At 44.4% G+C, this 24,052-nt stretch overlaps 1 protein-coding gene across 11 annotated transcripts in view; it reads left to right on the top strand.

Moving 5' to 3' along the window:
* RIN2 (Ras and Rab interactor 2) overlaps window positions 1-22,758 on the top strand; it is a 216,975-nt gene extending 194,217 nt beyond the window's left edge. For all 11 annotated transcript variants that reach the window (XM_077872003.1, XM_077872001.1, XM_077872010.1 and 8 more), the window contains 4 exons: window positions 9,836-10,141; window positions 11,963-12,094; window positions 17,493-17,656; window positions 20,925-22,758. In XM_077872003.1, coding sequence (XP_077728129.1) covers window positions 9,836-10,141; window positions 11,963-12,094; window positions 17,493-17,656; window positions 20,925-21,248 — 926 coding nt within the window. In that variant the 3' untranslated portion in view covers window positions 21,249-22,758. The remainder of the gene's footprint in view (window positions 1-9,835; window positions 10,142-11,962; window positions 12,095-17,492; window positions 17,657-20,924) is intronic.
* Window positions 22,759-24,052: the final 1,294 nt, after the last annotated feature.

Raw genomic sequence — 24,052 nt, 5'->3', positions numbered from 1 at the left:
TACATATACAGAATGTCCATCCTGAAATCATGGCAAATGGAGGAAGCATTTCACTGGCTTAACCCATGTAGAATTAGAGCTGTCGTTCATATGTGAAAAACGACCTTATGAATGTATTGTGTATATATTTAGTATATGGAGGTGGTGCTCATTTGTCTTCTTCAGTGATCTAGAGGAGAGCCAATGAAAACACCAAGCAGCTCCTACTCACTGCCACTTCATCCATGTACTCTTGTCACAACCCATTAGATCAGCACTTTCTAGGTGAGTATAAAATGATAAATAGCCAACCTCAGAAATAAAAAACTACCATTCTAAGTGGTTGTGTCCTAGTATGGAGAATTTACATTCTGTTGAGACTACTTTTTAAAGCATTGTCACCCAAAAGCCCTGCCATTTATTCAATTTATATTGAATAAATATTAGTTAACTGACATCAGCTTCACTTTCCTGGTTGGGGAATGAAGCCAGTGGGGATGAGACATGGTGAGTTCCCGGGTAACTCAGCTCCCTGTTCATTCCAGGACCACATATTGTTTCCCTTCTTGACTGCTCTCCACTCATCCCCTTCCCCCACACCCTACAAAGTGGTACATGAAAAGACAAACAGATGGTTTGACAAAACTGTACACACTTTCAGGTCCTACTCAAAAGTCTCAGGATCAGTAACTTCATCGACAGTGAGGTATACTCATTACTGGTGTGTCCCACCCTATAAAGTAGAGACCAAGTGTGACATTATTCATTATTTCATCATGAGTTCCTCACTGGTAAGCTTACACATCATCCCAGACTTGCTCCAGTCCTTTTCAACCAATAGGACAGATTAGTTCAAGATTTCTGATCATAAAATCTCTGCTCAGTAGAATTGGTTTCATTTTTGAGGTTAGTATTTTGATTTTATTCAAGCAAAAGAATCTTTATTTCTGATCTGATGTTGATCTTGGGAAATCCCTCTGTTTTCAAGTTTGTTTCAAGAAAAACAAAATTTCTCCAACTCCAAAAATCTTGGTAATCCCAAATTTTCTATTTCATTCAAACTGTCCCCCACGGACTATCAACAATAAAAAGAGCCAAGTGTTTGTATTCCTAAAAGCCAAGAGCAAAAAACAAAACAAAAAGCAACCAATAGTGTTCTGCTTTAATTGCTATATACTAACACATCTGAAGAACATTTTAATTATTTAAAGAAAAAGTATCTTTAAGCTCAATTCATATTCATGTGATTTTTTTTATACCGAAACAATAATGAAAAGTGGTTAGACAGCAGAGAGTGTAACATGAATGAGAAGGGGGTTTTAAAGTGATCCCCTAGGAGTTAAACAATTACAGCTACTTTGCTTCATAAAGCTGCCTCAAGTTTCAATATCTAGTGAGTGTGACTTGCTTTTTCATTTTTAGTTCACCATTTGGTTCAAGCCCTTGAATTATTATCTGCTCTTTCTTAGATTAAAGGTCATTCTGAGAGATGTGACCAGAACAGCATGTTAGTGCCAAGTGGAGATTAGAACCTTGAATCTGACTTTTGATCTAGACCATGTGACCATAACACCTGCAAGGAAGGAATGTCCTGGTACAGTTAGCAAAGGGCAGAAAGGAGAAAGATTGTCCTCTTGCAAGATAAAAATGCCTACATTAGTTTTGAAAATTAATTTAAATAGAAGACCCCAGGAAGCACCTCTTTTTTCCTATGGGACATCATTTCTTGTACAGTTTTTACTTTAGGGCATCAAAAATTGGGTTAATTGTGTCAACTAAAAGAAAGGTCACCTTGGAGTTAAGGATCTGTGTTAGGAGTCCCTGACTCCATGATACTCTGTGCAAGGAAATGGGTAGCTCAGAAATTCAGAGTAAGAGAGCCCTTGTTAACGAGGTGAGGACTGAGATGGCATCATAAAATAAGGCTCATAGAGATGTCTGCACTAGAGTGTTTTCTGAGTATGTCCTGAGAATCTTCCATCTCAAGAGAGAGGTCAGCCCCGACCCCAGGCAGGAAACATCACCAGGCAAAAGAGGAATCTCACAGCAGTTGAGAGCGTGAGCAAGGGGACACTTGAAAGGCTGTGCTAATTGAAATGGAGGCATCAGAACCTTTAAGAGTTGGACGCGTCTTCTGCTACTCCACTCTCGCCAACAGAATGGCCCCGATGGGCTGTCTTACCAATAGATGGAGCCCTCACCATCCAGGGACACCCCAGGCTCGCCTTGCTCCCCCGGTCTGTCTATAGGCCAGGGCAGGAGCACCCCTCACCTGACCTCTAGGGACAGTGTCCACTTTGGAGACTCTCCCTTACTGGCCAGACTTGGAGGCTTCTTTTAGAAACCAGAAGTCATAGCCTGCTCCCTCTGTCAGATTCAAGAGTATGTGTTAAATGCATACTGTGTTTTTAATAGAAGCAAGTGAAAGCCCCCATAATCCCTCACGGGTGTGTGGTTCTTGATGGTTTATGGAGCAACTTGATGCATTGAATCCCCTTAAATACCCTTAATGCCTTGGGGGGGGGGGGTCCCATTATCCTCATTTTTAGAGATGAGGAAACAAAAGCTTAGCGAGGTCACGCCAGGGTACAAATGGGACTGAACCAAATCATGTAGCAGGCTTTTCACTTTTCACACCACCCAGGGCAGCTCCACTGCCTTTCGAGGCTATTTAATGAGGAGGGAGGAAGAGTGTGCTGGGGAGGTCACCATAGCAGAGGGGACCTGCTCTCCAGAGGCTTATCATTGATGTTGTTACCCTGAATTTAACAACTTTAAATGCTGGCCCTTCCCTCCACCCCCTCCATTCTCTGTTCTGCAGGAGCAATACACTAAGCACTGCCCACAACCGAGGGGTGAGGCTAGAATTCAGCCTCACCTCCCCGAGGCCAGAGGAGCTACATAAATTATTTAAAATTTTTCTGTAAGGAAGATTAGATGCTTCTCCAGTGCTTTGAGGTTTTTAAAAATATATTAATTTATTTGAGAGAGAGACACAAGGAGTAGAGGAAGATGGAGAGGGAGAGAGAATCTCCAGCAGACTCCCTGCTGTGCATGAAGCCCGATGTGGGGCTTGATCCCAGGACCCCGAGATCATGACCCGAGCCCAAACCAGGAGTCAGACGCTTAACCTCCTGAGTCACCCAGGTGCCCCCTCCACTGCTTTGGTTTTTACTGTCCTTTTGCTAGAAGGTCCTGAAATCAGACCAACAGATTCCATACATGAACAATGACATGAACATAACCCATACTTTCCATAACTCCTTTTCTTGAAGCACACCAAAATGAACAAAAAAGTAAATGAGTCACCACCCAGCGCTTGGTATCTTTATTTTGGGTGGGATTTTCCTTGAAATGAGAAAGCACCCTTGGTTATTTGTGGGCCAAAGCTTGCATTACTTACAAAACTTAGAGTAAAACTCAGGTTACAGGACATCCCTGCAGGGTGATAGGAAGCTGTGCCGGGATGGAGCCGACTGCCCCACAGCTGGGGGATGGCTTCATTGCCAGAGTCCCGACTCCTGTATTCTGCAGAGGTAAGGAGAAGAAACACAGTTTTCATGTAGGGACATTCCAGAAGGGTTTTCAGTTCAACTCAAAAGTCACTTTCGGAGCACCTGCTACCTGTAGGCCTCCAGCCGGGGACTGCAGCTGGCTCACGTGACTGCCCCCAAGTCTGGTGCTCAGAGCAGAGAGGTCTAATTTGCTCTATGCCACTGCAGAGGCCTCAGAGAACACCAAGAACCCAGGGAGCAGGGAGGAGGCAGACAGGCAAGGCTGCAGGGGAATCTATGTTGGGAAAGGCAAGGAGCCCACCAGCCGCAGGGAAGAGCATGTGGAAAGGTGCAGAGGTACAGCTGGGCTGCAACACTGTTGCCTTCAGTGAGAATGTGGGCTGCTTCTTCAGGAGGATATGGAGCAAAGAAGGAAAGGCAAAGGAGGGCTGCACCCCCAGAAGCTGAGTCTTCAGGGTGGTAGAAAGCATTTTAGAAAAATCACTCCAGGTAAAGATTGAACTCTTTAAAGATCTCTGTAGCCCAGGTACCAACCAATTGAATCAGATGCCAGCCATAAACACCTGCAGGCCAGTGCAACAAACCAGGAGGCCAGGGGCATGGAGTAGACAGACACAGCAGCACAGCAGTGTGACCCGGCCTTCCCAATGAGTAGATCAAAAACTGTCAGCAATGAACCGAATCCACCCTTCATCTCTCACACTTGCTCATCCGAAATGGGGCTGGGGGCTCTACAACTCTAACTTCCTCTGAGAGACACACCACTGCCCAAGGTGCTCAGCTTGTCTGTGAGTCTAAGCTGTTAGACAGGGGACAGAGTGAGACTGTGACAAAACAGGCAAGCTCAGGGCGGGCAGGGGAGCCAGACTGCACATCTTCCGCCTTTGTATGTCTCTGGGGGTGTAAAGGGCTGAGGAAGAGTAAGAGGGCATGAGAGAAAGAACAATGTACAGAAAGCCAGGCAGCTTTTCAATTAATTCATCAGTGCTTTCAGTTCCCATTTCAAACCGAGTAAACCACAGTTAACACAGAAGAAAACAAAACCAAACAGACCTGAATCATTAAAAAACCTGGAATCCCAATCCCAAGATATACACCTTGCATTCAAAAATAACAGGAAGCCAGTGATTCTTGCCATTTACAAGGCGACAGATTCATACGAAGTGCTCACCATGTGGGATCTCACCCTTCCCACCAACAATCCCACTGGGGAGCTGTAAGTGATCCCATTTTATAGATGAGGAAGCTGAGGCTTGGAAAGGTCATCTTCTTACCTCAAGGCTACAGAGTAGAAAAGGGCTCATTTGTTCTTCACATGGAACCTGAGAGCCACTTGAACACCAGGTGGTCCACTTTTTAGGAGTAGTGTGTACAGAGGATTAGCAAAGTTCTCTTGTGGCTGCCTGGGTGTCACATCCCAGCTCGGCTAAGACAGAACAGATAAATTTCTCGGCTGAAGGGCAGAAGTGTGTGGTGGTTCAGAGTACATGCTCAGGTGAGACTGTTGGGTTTGCCCAGTCCCAGTTCTGCTGATGATGAGCTGTGTGTGTTTGGTCATGTGTCCTAACATCTCTGTGCCTCCATTTCTTCACATGTAACATGAACTAGACACTGTTGTGCCTGCCTCCCTGACACCCACTTACCTATTCAATTGCCAACTGCCAGGGCCTAAGACATCTTGCCTGACACTTTCTCACGCCACCAGAACTCTTGTCCCAGGCAGGTGAAACAGCTGGGAGATTAATGCCCCCTTCACTCCCACGGAGCCTGAAGGGAGCAGGTGTATAAATACCCCAGCTGCCTCCCCTCTGGTGGGACAGCCCTGAGGCACGCTTCTACACTGTGTCTTGGACCTCCCTCAGGGTAAGCTGGGTAAGCTCCGGCTGCCGCCAATACTAACTGGCTTAATAAAGCATGTGGCATTGGCTGCCTGTGTCCCATCTCACTCCCCTCACGTGCTAACAGCGCTTCCCAGGATCACCTCCCAAATGAACCACTCACACTTGAGTCCTCTTCTCAAGGTTGGCTTCTGGAGAACCCAAGCTGAAACAAATAGGGATTATGTACTCGTTTCAGCTGAAGGGTTGTTTAAATCCTAAATCTGTGTAAAGTATGTAATAGTGCTAGGAAGCTGAATGAACACCGGCAATGTCAGTAATAATCCTGAATCCAATTAAGCACCCAAAGGAAGATGGGTTAGCACAAAAAGAAAATACTGAACTTGTTTCACTGTGGTGGTACAAGGGAGGCCCATGGTGCCACCTGACTTGTTGGCAGCAGCCACCGGCTTGCAGTTCGTCTCCACCACCCACCCTGGGAGCCATTTGACTTCTAAGCCGCGTGTGCATCTTGACTTCTAAGCTGCGCGTGCATCTGCACAGCGAGGGCTAACATACAGTGGGGGCCCACCAGTGCCATCCCCTTGCAGAACTGCAGGGGCGGAGCCCGATACATTGTAGCAATTACACATGTGCAACTTCACAATGTGAAATCTCAAACATGAGCTGCAATTTATCTTTCCTATTAGAAAAAATAAATACCCAGAATGTCAGAACTCAAACCAAGAGGCCATGGGACCTCCTCTTTCATCTTTGTCAACTAACTTTAGGTTGCAGCCTGTACATTTTGAACATTAGGTCGTTTAGATTCTGGGTACTGTTAGAATCTCCTGGAGAATGTCGATTATGATTCTGGTTTGGTCTGGCAATCATCAAGGGTCCTGGTTCTGTCTCGCCTTCCTTTGGGCAGTGAGTCAGATGGTAGTTCAGAAGTTCGAGGCAATGAGAGAGGTGAAGCGACTTGGCCGAAGCCACTTAGGAAGATAGAGCCCGGCTGGCTGCCAGGCCCCCTGTCGCCCGGTTCTTTGTGAGGCCTGCCTTCTGGGCACTTCACCTTAACCTTCCCGCCTGGCCGCAGTGGGGAAGCAGAAAGGACTCACACCAAACTGACGCATGAGCCGATCCTGTGACGGTTCCCTGTCGGAACTCTGACCTCTTGCGATCGGCTGATCAGCTGATCCTCAGAGCGAAGCCACAGAGACAGAGCGTCGGTCTCCCCTTCCCAGCCGGGGAGGGACGGCTTCACAGCGCTGGCGGGCGGCCGGGAGGGCTTCCTGGAGATGACAGCGCCGGGTCTCCTCAAGGCAGGGAGCAGCGACGCCTCTGGCCATGCTTTTTACCGTCGGAAACAATTGATAGGATCTATATGAATATTTTCAGAAAATGTGCTTCCAGTTTTGGTCATTCAGCTAACAGGGCAGGAGTAAGGAGTAAAGTCCTGGAAAAGAATGTAAAGAGACCAGTCTTATTTCTAAATTATGACCTTTAAAAAGTATACTTTAAAGAAAAAAACCATCTAACACTGGTCTTTTTTTTTTTTTTTCTATTTTGAATTTTAAGAGTGGATCTGGTAGTGGATCGCAGGTTTTAACTGTCCTATCAAAAGATTTCCACAGCATCATTCCTGGGGGTGGGAGTCTGTGGCACAAAGACCAGTGTCCCTTCCCTGGTGTCAAAGATGAGTTGCATGAGGGTCCCCAGGAGCAGCACAGAACCTTATGTAGATGATTCAGGTTAGTGCTCTGGCTCTGAGGTGACCAGGCTCTCCTTGAAGTTAAAATTTGCCCTTGGGGGTCAAGGTGAAAACCTCAAGCTGATCTCCAGTTGTTTTCGGCTTTATACATGATTACTGTAGCTTGCATTCATAAAATGTGCAAATCTTAACTGCTCAGCCTGGCAGATGTTCATGAATGAGCACATACATGTAGCCCCCACCCAGATCCAGATACAGAACATCTCCATCTCCCCAGAAGGGTCCTCCCACAGCCTCATTTATTCCTAGGGGTTACTGCCATCCTGACTTCTGTCATCATAGATTCAATTGTGCCTGCTTTTGAATTTTATATAAATGAAATGCTAAAGGAGATACTCCTTTATGTCAGGCTTCTTTCACACAGTGTTCCATCTGTGAGATTCATCCAGCTGTATCTGGAGAAGCAGTGTGCTGTTTTTCATGGAATAAATCTTCCATTGTCTGAATTCCATTCTACGAAGATATCCTTGTCTCCATTCCATTGAGATGGGCCTTTGGATGGTTTCCAGTTTGGGGCTATCATGAATCATGCCGCTATATCCATGTTCATGTACAGTCCTAATTAATGATGAGCGTGACTTCTACCCACCCCCCTTTGGTGACCTCATTCTAACAGGGTAGTGGTCACTTAACATGAATGGTGCTTGTGTAACCTTGAGATAGAGTGTAAAAACCGGCAAATGTTTATAAAGCAACCTGAACTTGAGAATTAAGAGGTGATTTACTTTGGAAAGCAATGTGATTGTTTAAAATACTTGGGCAGCCTCAAGCAAGCCATTAGATATCTCCAAATCTCTGCTTCCTCAGTTGTAAAACAATAGTATTGTGCAAAAATAAAAGAGTTGTTGTAAGAATTAGATGAGCTAATAAAGTAAAGCACATAGAGCCTACCCCAGCTGAATGCTCAGGTGTCAATTGTTATTACTGGCTTTTCAATGTAATGATCACTTAGGGTAAAGTCAAAAATGCTAAAACATCACACAGGTTTATTAACACAACAGAACCGTGTAGACCAAGTAGTTCGTTTCAATGCCAGATATCAAATGAAAATGTTGTTCTGTTTTTCTTCTTCCTCCATAACCTCTTTTTCTTCAACCTTGACTTCTGTAGTTATAGAAAGCTCTAAATTTAAGCAGCGTTCTCCTGGATAGAGGTGGAGGGGAAGGAAAAAACCAAAATTGGGCTGGAGAAGCAAATCATTGTCAGCATTAACTTTGACATGAGTGTTAACTCTCGGTTATGGGAAAATCATTTTTGGTGTTTGTGCATCTGGCTTAGATTTCTCTTTGTTCCCGACCTTCTAATAATAGGTGGTAATTTGGATGCAATGTGATCTGATCCAGGGTCAGGAATTCCCAAGGCCAGAGAGAGAATTCAACTATTTCCACGTTTATAAGGAAGTAGATCGATGGGCTTCTAAAAGGGAATCACATTAAAGTCTCAGAGATGAGGTCTGGCTACCCAGGTAGCTCTGTTGAGGACATGCAAACATTTGAGATTGGAAAGCTGATGTTGAAAAAGCAGAGACATTGTTATTAAGTCTTCTTGGGTCTGGATCTCCAGATTTTATGGTCACATTACTGTCGGCCAAGAAAGCTACTTCATTGGGCAACCATTCAAAGAAAGAAGGAAAAATAATGCCTTCCACACCTACAGGTATTTCCAAACTCTGACCAGAAACGCATTTCAAAATTTTTTAAATTTTTATTTTGAAATCATTTCAGACATACAGAAAAGTTGCAATCGTGTCTACCCTTTACCCCGATTCCCTGAATGTTAGTCCTTTGTCATGTTTCACTCTTCTCCTTTCTGTTTGCTTACACACACACACACACACACACACATACACCTGCACAGGCTTGGGCACACACACACACACATACACCCTTCTTTTTTTTTTAACTATTGCAGACATTGTGTCCCTTTAGCTCTAAACAAAAACAGAGACATCTTGTTACAAATTAACAGATAAAGTGTTCACACTAGTACTTAACTGCAGACTTCATTCAAATCTCATCCAATGTCCTACTGATGCTCTTTATAGCAAACAAAATAAAGAATTTTGGGTCCAGACTTCAATCTAAGATAACATGTGTATTTAGGCGAATTTATCTTCTCTGGAAATATTTGAAGAAATCTTGACTCTTCCCAATTAGCAAATCTTCCCTTTAACATATTTGGGACACCTGCGTGGCTCAGTGGTTAAGCATCTGTCTTCAGCTCAGGCCGTGAGCCTGGGGTCCTGGGATCAAGTCCTGCATCAGGCTCCCCACAGGAAGCCTGCTTCTCCCTCTGCCTATGTCTCTGCCTCTAACTCTCTCTCTCTCTCTCTGTCTCTTGTGAATAAACAAAATCTTTTAAAAAGTAAAATAAAATAAGATATTTACTTACCTGTCAACTGGATGATCAGTGGAGGGACTGGGTCAAAAGAATGCCTTTTAGAATATTCACCTGTGCGCATGGGCCAGGGGGTATAAAAGTAGTTAAAACAAATCTATTTCATTGTATTGACTACAAAAGGAACTGTAAGAATTTATTAGGGAAGACTCATTTTCCTTGGCTTTACCGAAAAATGTGTTGGAGTGTGAGGAGCGTGGGGCTGCTAGGTTTTGCTGGTTGGGCGGGTGTGAAGTTATAACCTGTCTGCCCTGTAGCCAGTACAGAATTGCAGCTGTCTATTCTGAGAAAGCAGACCTCGGGTTTCTTCTTCCTTCAGACAAGGGTCACAGTAGCTGCATTTTCTTTGACAGATGTGGTGCTGGAAAAAGCCATGCACAAGTGCATCTTAAAGCCCCTGAAGGGGCACGTGGAGGCTATGCTGAGGGACTTCCACATGGCCGACGGCTCGTGGAAACAGCTCAAGGAGAACCTGCAGCTTGTGCGGCAGAGGAACCCCCAGGAGCTGGGGGTCTTCGCCCCAACTCCTGACTTTGTGGACGTGGAGAAAATCAAAGTCAAGTTCATGACCATGCAGAAGATGTATTCACCGGAAAAGAAAGTCATGCTGCTGCTGAGGGTCTGCAAGCTTATTTATACTGTCATGGAGAACAACTCAGGTGAGATTACCCAAAGTCCAAGCTCCTTGCACGTCCTACGGGGGCCAGGGACGTGGCTGGTGACATGGCTGGTGACACATCAGGCTTTTCGATTCCGGATTTCTCTTTGTTTCAATCTCTTGGTTTCACCAAGCAGCTCACAAAAATACAAGTGTTAACACTAGTATCTGGCAAATCTGTCACTTGTAACAAGTTGGTAACACCAAGAAAAGTAAGCAATTGAGGCAATAAGATTCTTTTATGATACAAGTTGATGAAAGATTTAGTTCAGGGCAGTAGATACAGATTCAGTCTCTGGAGACTGAATTCATATCCTCCCTCTGTGAATGAATTCATTACCTCTGGGGCTTTGGCAACCTTGATCTACTTCTAAACTGAAGTTTCTACACCTGTTGTTGAAACTGACCCTGTCCTTTATAAGATGGGGATTAGATGAGGCAATGCAGGCATAGCCCCAAGCATGATGGAAATATCAGCAGTTATTACTACATTCTGGCCAGTGATGGTTTGTGTAGATGATCTAGGTCCAGCATGTGTCAAACAGAGCATTCAGTAATGATGTGGCTTCATTACAACTATGTCATTGGTTCTCCCATTTTTGCTACAAGCTGAAGCGTAATTGAATTCGCAAAAGAATCACATGGTTCAAAAGTAAGTCCTCGTATTTCCTCAGTTCTGCTTCTTATGAAACCCACGAGTGACTGTGATCCGTAGCTAGTGATTGGGGCCCGTGTAGGTTTCAGTGAGCCTTTGATCAACTTTTCCTCATGGAGAAGCAACAGAATACACAGGCTGATTAACCTCCACTTGGGTAGACAGGAATGTGTGTGCACTTTGCACGCTGTTGGGCAAAGACATTAAAATGTGAGCTCTTGAGCTGGTCATGACAGTGTATGAACATCACCTCTGAAATTTGCAAACATATTTCACATACAAGAAGTATATTTTCTGTAGTTCAGACAAGCATTGGCATAATTCTAAAATGGTGTCTGCATAGGATTATGTTCTTCTGATGCACAGTTTTTCAACCTTAGCACTAATGACATTTAAAATGGATAATTCTCTGTTGTGGGGGCTGCTTCCTGTTTGGAGTTTATTGGCATCCTGGATGTCATTTGCACCCCACCCTCTAGTCATGACAGTGAAAAATGTCTCCAGACAATGCCAAATTCCCCTGGGCGGGGTGGCACAGTCACCCCAAACTAAAAACTCACTTATGTAATGAAAAGTAGCAATAAGGCCAAAAAAATTTTTGTCATATATTAATCATATGTAATCTATTCGACATATACTGAATTTGCACATTTAAATAAATTAACTGTGTGCTCACATTAACACAGAGCAAAGTTTTTTCCTGGTCTGAGCATGTTGATGATTAATTTCCACAGAAACCAGAAGGGAAAAAAAGAAAAAAAAAGAAAGAAAGCAGTAGGGAACACATTAGAATTCACAAAGGACTAAGGTAATAAGTGGATACTTAGTAAATGCTTTATGATATTACTTGCTGAAAGTTAAACTCTTTGCAAGTACTCTGTTCTGTTGTATAACCTGATGCATATCATGAAAGCATGGAGAAAATCTTTCATGTATTCATTGACTCATAGACATTTCATTCTGAAATTGTAGTTTGGGTCGGTCTCTGACATGAGCAGCCCAGAGGGTCACAGGCTGCTTAGGATTCCAGAAACACCCACCTCTGTTTATGAATAGCACATTTCCCCAGATGACTCCTAGCTATCTAATAAAAGCAGTATGCGGGGGATATAAAAGAAAGAAGTGTTGGTAAAAATATTCCCATCTTCCCCTTTCTTCTGATCCCAGGGAGGATGTATGGAGCTGATGATTTTTTACCAGTCCTGACCTACGTCATAGCTCAGTGTGACATGTTGGAACTGGACACTGAAATTGAGTACATGATGGAGCTCTTAGACCCATCGCTCTTACACGGAGAAGGTAACAATCACTTGATGACATGGGAGGAATTGGGGTACCTTTTTTTGGTTTTGTTTTCATCTTGTTTTCCTTTTTTTTCCTCAAAGATTTTATTTATTTCAGAGAGAGCATGAGTGGGGGCAGGGGCAGAGGGAGAGGGAGAAGGAGAAGCAGACTCCCCACTGAGCAGGAAACCTGGTGTGGGGCTCCATCCCAGGACCCTGGGATCATGACCTGAGCCAAGGGCAGATGCTTAACCAACTGAGCCACCCAGGTGCCCCTCACTTTTTTTTCTTGAAGTGAAATTGACATAGCATCAAATTGGCTATTTTAAAGTGAACGATTCAATGGCATTTAGTACCTTCACAGTTTTGTGCTGTCCACCACCTCTCTTTTACCCCAAATAAATAAGAGATTTTCATCACCCCAAGATAAAACCCCATGCCCATTCAACAGTCATGTGAGTGCCTTTTTGACATTATAAGGGTTAACCATATTTTTTATTTCTTTTTCGATTTAAAAGAATGTGCTTTTTTTCTAGTTATAAAAGCGATACATATTCATTGTAGAAAATATGGAAAAGTCAGAAAACCACAAAAATAGAACCCACCCATAAATATACTTTACCTAGAATGGTTAATTGCGATAAAAAATACCATTCAATAGAAAAAATGTGTATTTTAAAAAAGAAATGGTTTCCTTAAGAAGGGAGGTATAAACTTTTGTTAGAGAATATTTTCACTACCAGATGAACATTCTGCTGTTCAACCAGTGAAACGGACGAAGGCTGGCCTTTTGTTTTCATCTGTTTAAAAAATGTTGTTTTCAAGATGAAAACAGCATTGATTTTCTTTCTATTTAAATAATTGCATCTGCTCACTGTTAAAATAAAACTGCAGTGGAGTACAATCTGAGCAGTTTGCTTTCAACTTACCTTGTCATTTCAGTCTCCTTGTATCTGCCTGACCCTGACATGTCTTAGCAGAAATTCCTTCTCCTTATACATCGGTTAGGTATTTTATCCTGGAAATAATTGGGATGTTCGCCATTGTGTTGCCCAGCCTTGAAAAGCAGAAATAACTGGGGCTCTTACGTGAGCTGTCCTTTTAAAGGAGAACGAATCAGGGTCTTTGCATTGTGAATCCTGTTAATCCATTTTCATGAGCCCAGATGGACCCTAAGTGGTGCATAGAACTGGTTTCTTTCTTTTTTTTTTTCTTTCTTTTTTTTTTTTTTTTTCCTTTCTCTGCTGAGTTTTAGCCTGGCCTTGAGTAAAAAGATCCATGTGCTGATAGGCTTCTACAGGGAATGCATCACACTGGTATTTTCCCTGGAGGGAGACTGAAGTATATTGTCACCCCTAGAATGTGTCCCTTAGTCCCCTAAGTCCTCAGTGCTTGGCTTTTTTTTTTTTTTTCAGAGGGTCTGTCCTCCCTGGAGACCCCGGAGGTACGACGTATACCCTTCCCACCCCTTGAGGGATAGCGCTGACTCAGGATTAGTGATGAATATTTTTTCATCCTCTCCCTCCAGCCTGAAGAGATATCAATGAACCTCTTTGATCCCTTTACCCCCTCCCCCATCTACACCTCCCTCAGTAATATTCACCACCCTGGAACCAGACATTCCATGATGACCCACCAAGATCCTGCCTGGAGCTTCCCGGCCTGCTTTGCCTTGGCATTTAAAAGGAGAGGGGAAAGCTTGTGGTTTTGTCCAACGACTAATAGAAGCATAGTTTGTCTCCATGCCCTGCTTTACGTTCTTCTATTGTTGTTCTTTTTTTTTTAAGATTTTATTTATTTATTCATGAGAGACACACAGAGAGAGAGAGGCAGAGACACAGGCAGAGGGAGAAGCAGGCCCCATGCAGGGAGCCCGATGTGGGGCCATATCACACATCCCCGGACCACACCGTGAGCCCAAGGACGCTCAACTGCTGAGCCACCCAGGCGTCCCTCCTTTCTTCTATTGTATTTTTATTACTATTTCATATGCATCTGAGCGTTGGCTCATGTTTGGAGCCCTAATCATGCTTAATTCTAGAAATGAGTACGTCAAACTCCTGGAGCTTTGGGGAACGGGCATGTCAGTTTACTGAGAAAGTGACCATTCTGTTGCTGACAATGTATGTTTCGGGCAAACACATGCTTACGTCCTGCTTACGTGTACTTGTTTTATTTTCTTCTGTTTTGTTTTTCACAGCAACTGGAAATTATTTAATGTATTTCATTTTAGCCTGTCTTTATATAATAAAGAGTTGATCAGTTTGTAAATATGTGATTTAAACCATGGTTGACTTACAAATGTCACTGCAATTTTTTAGAAAACATAGTCCCTGATATATGTTAAACACCTACTCAGAAAGCCCGGGTGAGCCAGTGGGCATGTGCTTTGTGTAAAGATGGAAGAAGCAGGGCAATCCATCATTTCTTTCAGGTGGATAATTTACTGTCCTAATAAGGAAGGGAGCACAATGGAAATACACCTGAACTGTTTTATTGCAGTAATTTTTCATATCTGAAATTGTATTATTTAATATTTTGAATAAGATTTTAAAAATAAATGGCAAAGATATTAAAAAAAAAAAAAGGACGCCAAAGGGACGGAGACAGCCACTTCCTGCCACCGTTCCCAGCGACCCCCCAGAGTGAGGCACTGCCCTGGGCACCGTTTTGGTGACAGATGGGCAGGTGGCTGTCCTCACCTCCAGGAATCACGTATGAAAGAAAGACAAGGACCCAGAGAGGGAACGTAGGGGGCAGCCGGTGAGCTTGCGTTTCAACTAGAGCCTGCCTCCACTTCACTGTGTCGCTCCTTGGCTTCTTGCCTCGGGACAACTGGCGGGCGGACGGGTTGGCGGCGGTTACAGACCGGGCCCGACCGTCAGGGATCTGCAGCTGCGTAGGCCAGGCCGGGAGGAAGACGTGCGTTACCAGCCCAGTCCTCTGCGGCCTGCCCGAAGCCCTCTTTGCTTTTCGGGGCAGCAGCCCACATCTCTTTTCTGCTGTTTAAGCAGCTAGTTTCATTTACAGAAAAGGCGTCATAAAATCCCTCTTCAGTGCACGGCTCTTGTGGCAGGGTTAGAGTTTTGCTGAAATGTAACCCTTCCTCTAATTGCATCCACATGTTTCAAAGTGTGGTCAACTTTAGGCTTCCAGAATTTTAAGCTTTCTCCTTAATGCCCGGAACAGATCAGAGTTATGGAGTCTGAAATTTGACTTCCAGAGGGAACACCCTCCCTCCCAAACTTGACTGCACTTGGTCCCTTCAAGTCCCAGTTCCAATACTAATACCTCCACGCAGCCTTTCTTGAACACTGACGTCCCTGTTGATTGCACTGGAAAACCTCTCTGTAGCATTTAAATTCTGCCCATTGAATTTCACACTCAGCCATGTGCTGATTTGTTCATGGGGCAAATATTTAGTAAAAATCAGCTATTAATACAGAATTCTGTACTAACATGTGGGAGGTTCCATAAGGAACTTGCATCCCCATGGTTGGGCCATTAGGCTATGCAGGTGACTCTAAGCAGGTATCCCATTGTATGCATGGGACCTGTATTGCCCAGAGTGGGCTAGATGATGCTATGATAAATCATAACTCCCTCATATCTCTGTCAGTGACCTGAAAACCACAAAGGTGTGTTCCTTTCTAAGTTGCATGTCCGATGCAGTTTGCAGAGGGCTGTGCTCATTTCTCAGATGGTGGATCAGTTGCCACCTCAAAAATTTTTTTAAGATTTTTATTTATTTATTCATGAGAGACATAGAGAGAGAGAGGCAGAGACAGAGGTAGAGGGAGAAGCAGGCTTCCTGCAGGAAGTCCGATGCAGGACTCGATCCCAGGACCTCAGGATCACGTCCTGAGCCAAAGACAGACGCTCAACCACTGAGCCACCCAGGTGCCTACCACCTCAAATGTTCTCATTTGTTGACCAGAGAGAAAATTCTTCAGAGTTTTACATTAGCAGCTAAATACTTTGGCCAGTAACAAAACTCATTTAACCACAACTAACTTCGAATCCTGCATGAGTAAACCCACTATACCGGTTTTCTTTAATAAATTCATAAACTTCTGTAAAGCAGGGACTCAGATTCTGTTTCTTACAGACCTACCCCCTGCTCTATACCAAATTTGGGCTCACAATAGAAATTCAGTAGATATTTTGACAAAAGTGTCTCTCAAGTTCAAATATGCTGAGCCCGGGCCCCTGGGTGGTTCAATGGTTGAGCATCTGCCTTTGACTCAAGTTGTGATCCCAGGGCCCTGGGATCAAGTCCTGCATCGGAGCCTGCTTCTCCTTCTGCCTATGTCTGTGTGTCTCTCATGAATAAATAAATAAATCTTAAAAATAATAATAATAAAATATGCTGAGCCCAATTAGGGAATTTTTAATAAACATTGGGGGCGCCCCCTCGTGGTCCACTAGCGTGGCATTTACAAGTTCCACCAAAGGCATCTAATTATAGTTTAGGACAAAGTTCTGAACCCACTTACAGGCATCTTATGGTGTTGCAAGTCTTTTAATACTCGCTAAACATAAGAAATCATTCGTAAATGCACTCACTTTCTGTCACTTGTGAATTATTTTTTCCTAAATGTCATGTTACATTAGCCCCCAAGAAAGGGTTTTTTAAAAAGGGAATCAGAAAGGAAGAAGTTTGAAAAACCCATGTTATTGTGAACACACTTGTATCCTGTGCAGTTCTTTCAAAGTGTAGAGTTTACTTAAAACTTAGAATATATGAATTCCGAAAAGGAAAACCCGAAAGTGAGTATTGCCAAGATGTGTGTGGACTCCTGTTCCTAAGTAAATGATTCAGGCCTGGAGTGCTTGACCTCACCACGCTCCAGCGTCTCCTTGCCTCCATCAGACCTAGTGCCCTGATCTTTCCCAACAAAGCACTTCCACAGTCGCACTGAAATAAGGGCAGCCCGGGTGGCTCAGCAGTTTAGCGCCTGCCTGGCTTTAGCCCAGGGTGTGATCCTGGAGACCCGGAATCAAGTCCCTCATCGGACTCCCCGTGTGGAGCCTGTTTCTCCCTCTGCCTGTGTCTCTGCCTCTCTCTCTCTGTGTCTCTCATGAATAAATAAATTTAAAATAATAATCTAGAGATTTTGTATGTCTTGCCCCAGTAGAATGGGAATTCCATCCATGAAAACAGGCGCCCTCAGCCTGGCCCCACAGCGCCCCCCAGCACTGGCACAGGTGGTGGGGTGGGGTGGGGGGGTCCCCAGTACATGCATAGGATGAAGAGATGCATGGATGGAGGAAGGTAGGAAGGACTTGAACTTCTGGTCCCAGGAGGAAACCCATATGAAGACAATAGGAAGCATGACCTTGCTTCTGCTGTCCTCACCTGTCATCACCAGCATATAAACTCCTGGAAAACTCATTCTTTCTGCCCTTTCCAGGAGGTTATTACTTGACAAGTGCCTACGGGGCACTTTCTCTGATAAAGAATTTCCAAGAAGAACAGGCTGCTCGACTGCTCAGCTCAGAGACCAGGGACACCCTGAGGCAGTGGCACAAACGGAGAACCACCAATCGAACCATCCCCTCAGTGGACGACTTTCAGGTAAGTAACTGGCAGGGGCGCCTCGGGGCCCGAGTGCCACCCAGTCCTCCAGGGAGGCACACACAGCACAGCGCACGGGGCTCAGGGCGCCTGAGGTCCCCCCTTTGTTAGATCATCCGGTGGAAAAGGGATATTTTAAACCACCCTCTGACCTTGTTGTTTCACTTCTCTGTTTTCTTTGAATTAAAAAAGAAAATACATGGGGGTTTGGTGCAAGTTTTGCTGCCATTAAGAAAACAAAGTCAGGGGGCGGCCTGGGTGGCTCAGCGGTTTAGCACCGCTTTCAACCCAGGGCCTGATCCTGGAGACCCGGGATCGAGTCCCACGTCAGGCTCTCTCCGTGGAGCCTGCTTCTCCCTCTGCCTGTGTCTCTGCCTCTCTCTCTCTCTCTCTTTCTCTCTCTCTGTCTCTCATGAATAAATAAAATTTATTTTAAAAAAAAGAAAGAAAACAAAGTCAGATTAAGTGGAGATTTCTCTCAGAATGTGCAGCAGGGATGCAGAACACCTGAGCAGACAGGAAGTTAAAAAGAAGGAAGCTCTTGGCTCAGGCGGTGGGTATTTTATTTGATTCGGCCAGTGGAGTGGGAGTGTTAGGCATCGTAGTTGACCTGGTGTCCCTGAGAAGAGGGAGAGGTGCAGAGATGTGTTCTCTATTCTTTTTCTCCATCCGCCCCCTCAGAATGGAAGACATCAGAATCCGATTGGCAGCATCAGCTCTACAACCAGTTAGTTGGGACCAGAGTTTCAGAGTAATCATCTGAGCCAAATCCCGCCTAGATCCCCATCCAGAGTTTTCCATGGCCATGAGCTAGAAGTGTGGCCAAAATGCTGGTTTCTCAGGGAGGAAAGGCAGATTAAGGCTGCAGACTTCTTGCCCAATACAACTCTTGATTTGCTCATAGTCAGTGACATTATGAATAATTTTACAAATGTCTTTGAATAGTACTTTCAAAGTTTCTAACCGAATTATAAAACCTGGCTATGTTTTGTTGCTATGTGTCACGTGGTGAATTTCCAAGCAGGGCAGATTAGTCTCTGTGTCTGGACTCTCCTTTTTTGCCTCTTTGTCTTCTTGATGCTCTGAAAATACTCAGAGGTGTCTCTGGTTCAAAGTCAGCTGATGTGGAAAGGCAAGATTAGCAAGTCTTTCTCCAAGATAGCACTATTCTCAGAAATACATCCCCAAGCACAGAACTGCAAAGAATGCCTGCTGCCTCCCTCCCTCATCCCCTTGAAAGGGTTGTTGAAGAGCTATTCACGTGTCAAGTGATTTAGCACATGCAGGCTCTTGGGATACTGTGATATGGGCTGGTGTCAGGAGGATTTCTGAGGTCCTACAGCCTCTGAGGAGAAGAACAGAGGACTTGAGAAAAGCTCATGTTTCCATTTCCCCGCTGGCCACCAGCCCCTCCTCCATCTGGAGCTGCTAATGGGAGACACTGGCCTCTGTCCACCTGGGATACGCACACCTTTTTTTTTTTTTTTTTTTTTAATGGGCAGAACCTTTATTTCCTAACCCACTCCTTGGATCTCTGTCAGAATAAAGAACAGAGGCACAATAGGTAGAATGCCAAGTAAACCCTTCTTAAGCAACCCAGCTGAGACCGCACACCTGTACTCTTCATAGCAGTCCTTTTTCACACACCAGACAGAAGGGGAAGCCCGACAGGGAGGCCCACTTGCGCAGATTCAGGTCTTGTTGGGGATGTTGAGCAGTTACAAGAGGCTCTTCAGAGAAGGTAAAGCCATTCTTAGATAGTCATGCCTGGAAAATAGCTTGCTCCGCAGATCTTCAGGACCAAGTGTCTCGAACCCTTCTTCGGGGTCGTGGGCCACAGCTGGAGCTTGATATAACCCAAGAAAGGACTTGTCAGTGCTCTCCTTGGTTGTAAAAGGGAAAACTCAGAAGCAAAGCTCCACTTGGAACCCCTAAGTCAGGGGCACAGACACACTCAATGGTCTTCTCACACTGGAGAGACGGCACACAGCATGATGGTGAAAACGCCAGAGCACTGGCCTTCCCACTAACCAGGCAAGTTACTTAGCTTTTCTGTGCCGCAGTTTCTTCACTGAGTAAGTGGGGATGGTGTAGACTTCATTACAAAGTTCTCTTCAGGAGTCTGTGGGTTAATGCACACCAAGCGTGTGAGACAAATGTTGGGGGCAGAGGGCTGGGAGAAAATGGAACATGTGTGTACAAATTCAGGTGTTCAGATCCAAGGTTGTCAGAGCTATCCAACATGTGCAGAGCTCACCGTCCTTCCCAGGGGCCTTTCCTTCCATCCGCCAGTAAACCCTCAAGGTAATCCTGTGGGACTCTGGGCTGAGAGCACCTTCCCTTCACTCCTGAGTTGGGGCGCCAGATTTGGGAGAGGGAAACCTTTGTTTTCTGTCCAAGCATTCTCGATGTTATCTGGTAACATCCTCATTCCTGACAAAGTGGAAAGCGAGAAAGATCCCAGAGAGCCTGGCATGAGTGTCGGGTTCTTTGCAGCTTGACCAGGCTCTGTGTGCGTGAGCTCACACTAGGTTTACTGTGTGCCGAGGTGGCCGGTGCCCGGTGCTGTTGGCAGACCCATGCCTGCAAGAATTCTCTTTTATTTCCCTTGCAACAAAGCCTCGTTGCAGAGCCAACATTCTCCTTTGCTGACTTTTTCCACATCACCCTCCCCTTGGAGCCTCGGATTCGTCTGGACCACATGAGGTTGCCACTTGGGGAGGTGAAAAATGTTCAAATATCAGCTCTATCTTGTGGTCCTGTGTAATAGTCTTGGCCTTTGTTTAGGCTTCATTAAAAGTAGTCCAAAGTGAGTATAGCACATGCTCTTGTGTCCTTGTGTTTTCAAAATGTTATCCTGTTGACTTCCAGTGTGGACTCTTCTGCTGGCTGGTTTCCTTTTCAAGCTGGGAATAAACCCGGCACAGGATCTGGTTCCCGTCCTTAACCAGAGCTTTCTTAACCAGGCTCTCCGAGGGGCACTAAAAGATCAGAGCAGGGCTGCCAGATTTCCTGCTCCTTGGATTCACACTGCATCCAAATACAGCAACCCAGTGCCTATAGAAGTTGTGCCTCCATTGTCCAAAATCAGGTCGGCCTCTGTCCTCATCACACCTGAGGCCTCACGTCCTGACGCGGGCTGTCCTGACAGGCCAGGGCCTGCAGCGGCTCACGAGTTAGGCCTCTCCCTTGCATTATCACGCTGGCCTATTGCTCCATCTCACTTCCTCTTCTGATGGGTCTCCAACATCTCTCTTTCCACCTGCAGAATTACCTCCGAGTTGCATTCCAGGAGGTCAACAGCGGCTGCACAGGGAAGACCCTCCTCGTGAGACCTTACGTGACCACTGAGGACGTGTGCCAGCTCTGTGCCGAGAAGTTTAAGGTGGGGGACCCTGAGGAGTACAGCCTCTTTCTCTTTGTTGATGAAACGTGGCAGCAGCTGGCAGAGGACACCTACCCTCAAAAAATTAAGGCTGAGTTGCACAGCCGGCCACAACCCCACATCTTCCACTTTGTCTACAAGCGCATCAAGAATGATCCTTACGGCGTCATTTTCCAGAACGGGGAAGAAGATCTTACCACCTCATAGAAGAGATGAGACTCCCTGGCGGTGCATCCAAAAGGGGAGGTTAGGAACCTTGCCTTCTGGCTTCCACGTGCTTGTGCTTGAAAAGCAGTCACCTCCTCGGTTCGGTGACTGAGCCATCCACAGGCTCACTTGGCCAAGGGCGTCATCTTTAGCTGCATTGTCCAGGCAAGGTAGCTGAGGTTCATGAGACAGTAGGATTCTCCTTCAGGGATGGGAGAATTGCATTTGATAGTTTAAGTGTCCCAAGATTGTGTGCCTAACCCCAGCCAGGTTCTAAGTTGGCTCACACGTATGTATATGTCCTGAATAAACGTTTAAGGTACAAGCTCTTCTCTTATAATTCAACGGCAGGCGTTTGACAAGACTGTCTGATGCAGTGCATCAGGTATGTCTCAGTTCTGTGGATGACTCTGTCCTTCCTTCCTTCGTTCCTTTTCCTTTCTTTGCTTTCTTCTTTTTTCTTCTCCTACTTCCTTTTTTTTTTTTTTTTTTTTTTACAAAGAGCCTTTGTGTTTTATATATTTCATAGAAATTTTTATAGCAGTTGCAGGTAAACTGTCAGGAACTGGTTTTTAAAATATTTTTGTAACTTTAAAATATTCTATAATTATGCATGTGATTTTAACATTTAATATTCAAAAAAATCTCTTGCTGGATTTGAGAGTATCGCATTTTTAAAATGTCTCTCTTCTGTAACTGGATGTTTTGGCAACTTTGTGGGGAAAGACTGCTGGATTTCTTAAAGCAATGTATTACTGACACTGGCCACAGAATGCCTTTGGAAATCTGATGTACTGTTACCTTTTTCATGCTCAGTGGTATTGTGTTCTTTTGTGTTTTAACCAAGTTATGCTGAGGATCAGGAGAGAAATGAATGTAGAGAGAGGTCGTGACAGAAAAACAGACTCTAACAAAGGACTAAGCGGTGTAGTCTGCTGGTTCAGACTCCTGGAAGGAAGTGGTAAAAGGAAATGGAAGGATCCACTTCCTCTGAAAATACTGTAAATATGCAGTGAGATTTGGCAAAACCTATCCAATGAAAACCCCACGAGGAGGAAAAATAATAAAGAGAACACTTTCCCCACCTTTTCCATATAAATCAAAACTAACAGCATCAAATTATTTGGGGGCAGAAACCATGTATGTATAATGTGACTTCCATTGAATTAAGTAGGATGCTGTTTCAAAAAGAGCTTGCAATGCCACCAAAAAGCCCATCTGTGTTATAAGAATGTATGGTGAAGTTAACCTCATGTCTTATGAGACCTGTTTGCGAGTGTACAAAGTATGAGGGTCCTGTATCAATGTGACACAGGTAGTCACAAGAACATGTCATTGTACTGTGTAAAGATGCGTAGTCATCTAATTTGGTTGGCTTTGTACCCTGTACCTTTTTTAGCTTTTGCTGTACATCTAGAACCCTCAGCACACACTGTGTGTTGTACTTCCTTTTGTAAATGATTTTTTAAATGGAATTTTGCACATAATACATTGTAATACTGTATGATAATCATGTGTGAAGACTTTTGAAATAGTGAGTTGTGCTTTTTTGTCTTCAAGAAGTAGAGTATAATCATGCACCACACAATGTCATGCAAAAGTGAAATGCACACCAGTGTTTGCAGTTAGATAATCCGTAGAGAGGAAATGGAAAAGTTTGCATTTCTTCAGGAGCCCATATACTGATGTGAGGCAAAAGTCCAGGAGCAGAAGGAAAATATAGTGTTCCAATCTGAAAGGATTTCCAGTGTCATCTAAGACAGTCCGTGGCTTAGTCGGACCTAGAGAAAAATCACTGTTAATCAGAAGGGCCTTCAGACCACCCCCTACCATTCTTATGTGACCTCTGCAGTGTCCTGTCCAAAAGGTGAGTGAGTGCTCTTTCAAAAATCCAGCAGGACAGGCAGTCTTTTTTACCACCGTATTCCTAGTGTTGGAGCCATCCTGGCAGATAACAAGTGCTTGATAAGTCCTTGTTTTTTAAAGATTATTTATTTATTGACAAGAGACACAGGGAGAAGCAGGCTCCTCACAGGAAGTCTGATGCAGGACTCGATCCCAGGACCCCAACATTATGCCCTGAGCCGAAGGCAGATGCTCAACCACTGTGCCACCCAGGAGTTCCTGATAAGTCCTTGTTGAGCGAACAAACTTTCTAACCCATCAGTAGGATGGATACTTAAAGATCAGAACAACAGTTAAATGAGCGGCCTGCTTTTTATATTTACAATGAATTAAAAATGAGGACAGTTCAATCCACATAGCTGTACTCCCTACCCTCCAAATTTAGGTCACTTCTCCTTGTCCTTAGGAATCAGTGCACAGCCATTTAAAGCAAACCCCAACATCTGAATGGGAGGCAGCCTTCAGTGAGATGAGAGAGAGAGATCAAAATAGGAAAAATTCGTGTGAGCAGAAAAAAACATCACAAGACAGCCCCTGGTTTTGTCATTGGGCAATGCTTCCCTGCTAAAATTACAACATCACATGTGTCTTGACTTTTTTCCCCCCACGCAGACATTTCTCACTTCTCAAATTGCCAGGAAACAGATTTTGGTGAAGTTTGGAAGGAATAAGAGGAGAGTAAAAATATACATGATGAGTGGAGGGAGAAGAGAATGTATTTCCAAATCTAAAATTATGTTATAAAAGTTGAATGCTAGCCAGAAGGAAATACATATATATATATATATATATATATTTATGTTGTAGGCACTGCCAAATATTCCCCCCTCAGGGACACAGAATAGAAATAGAAACTTGATAAAGCAGTTCAGTATTATGTGGAAGTTACAACTTTAGAT

This window comes from Canis aureus, chromosome 26, assembly GCF_053574225.1.
Source record: "Canis aureus isolate CA01 chromosome 26, VMU_Caureus_v.1.0, whole genome shotgun sequence".
In the NCBI taxonomy this organism is placed as follows: domain Eukaryota; kingdom Metazoa; phylum Chordata; class Mammalia; order Carnivora; family Canidae; genus Canis; species Canis aureus.
Note: the sequence above shows the minus strand (reverse complement) of the source record. Positions and strands in the feature narration are given on the sequence as shown.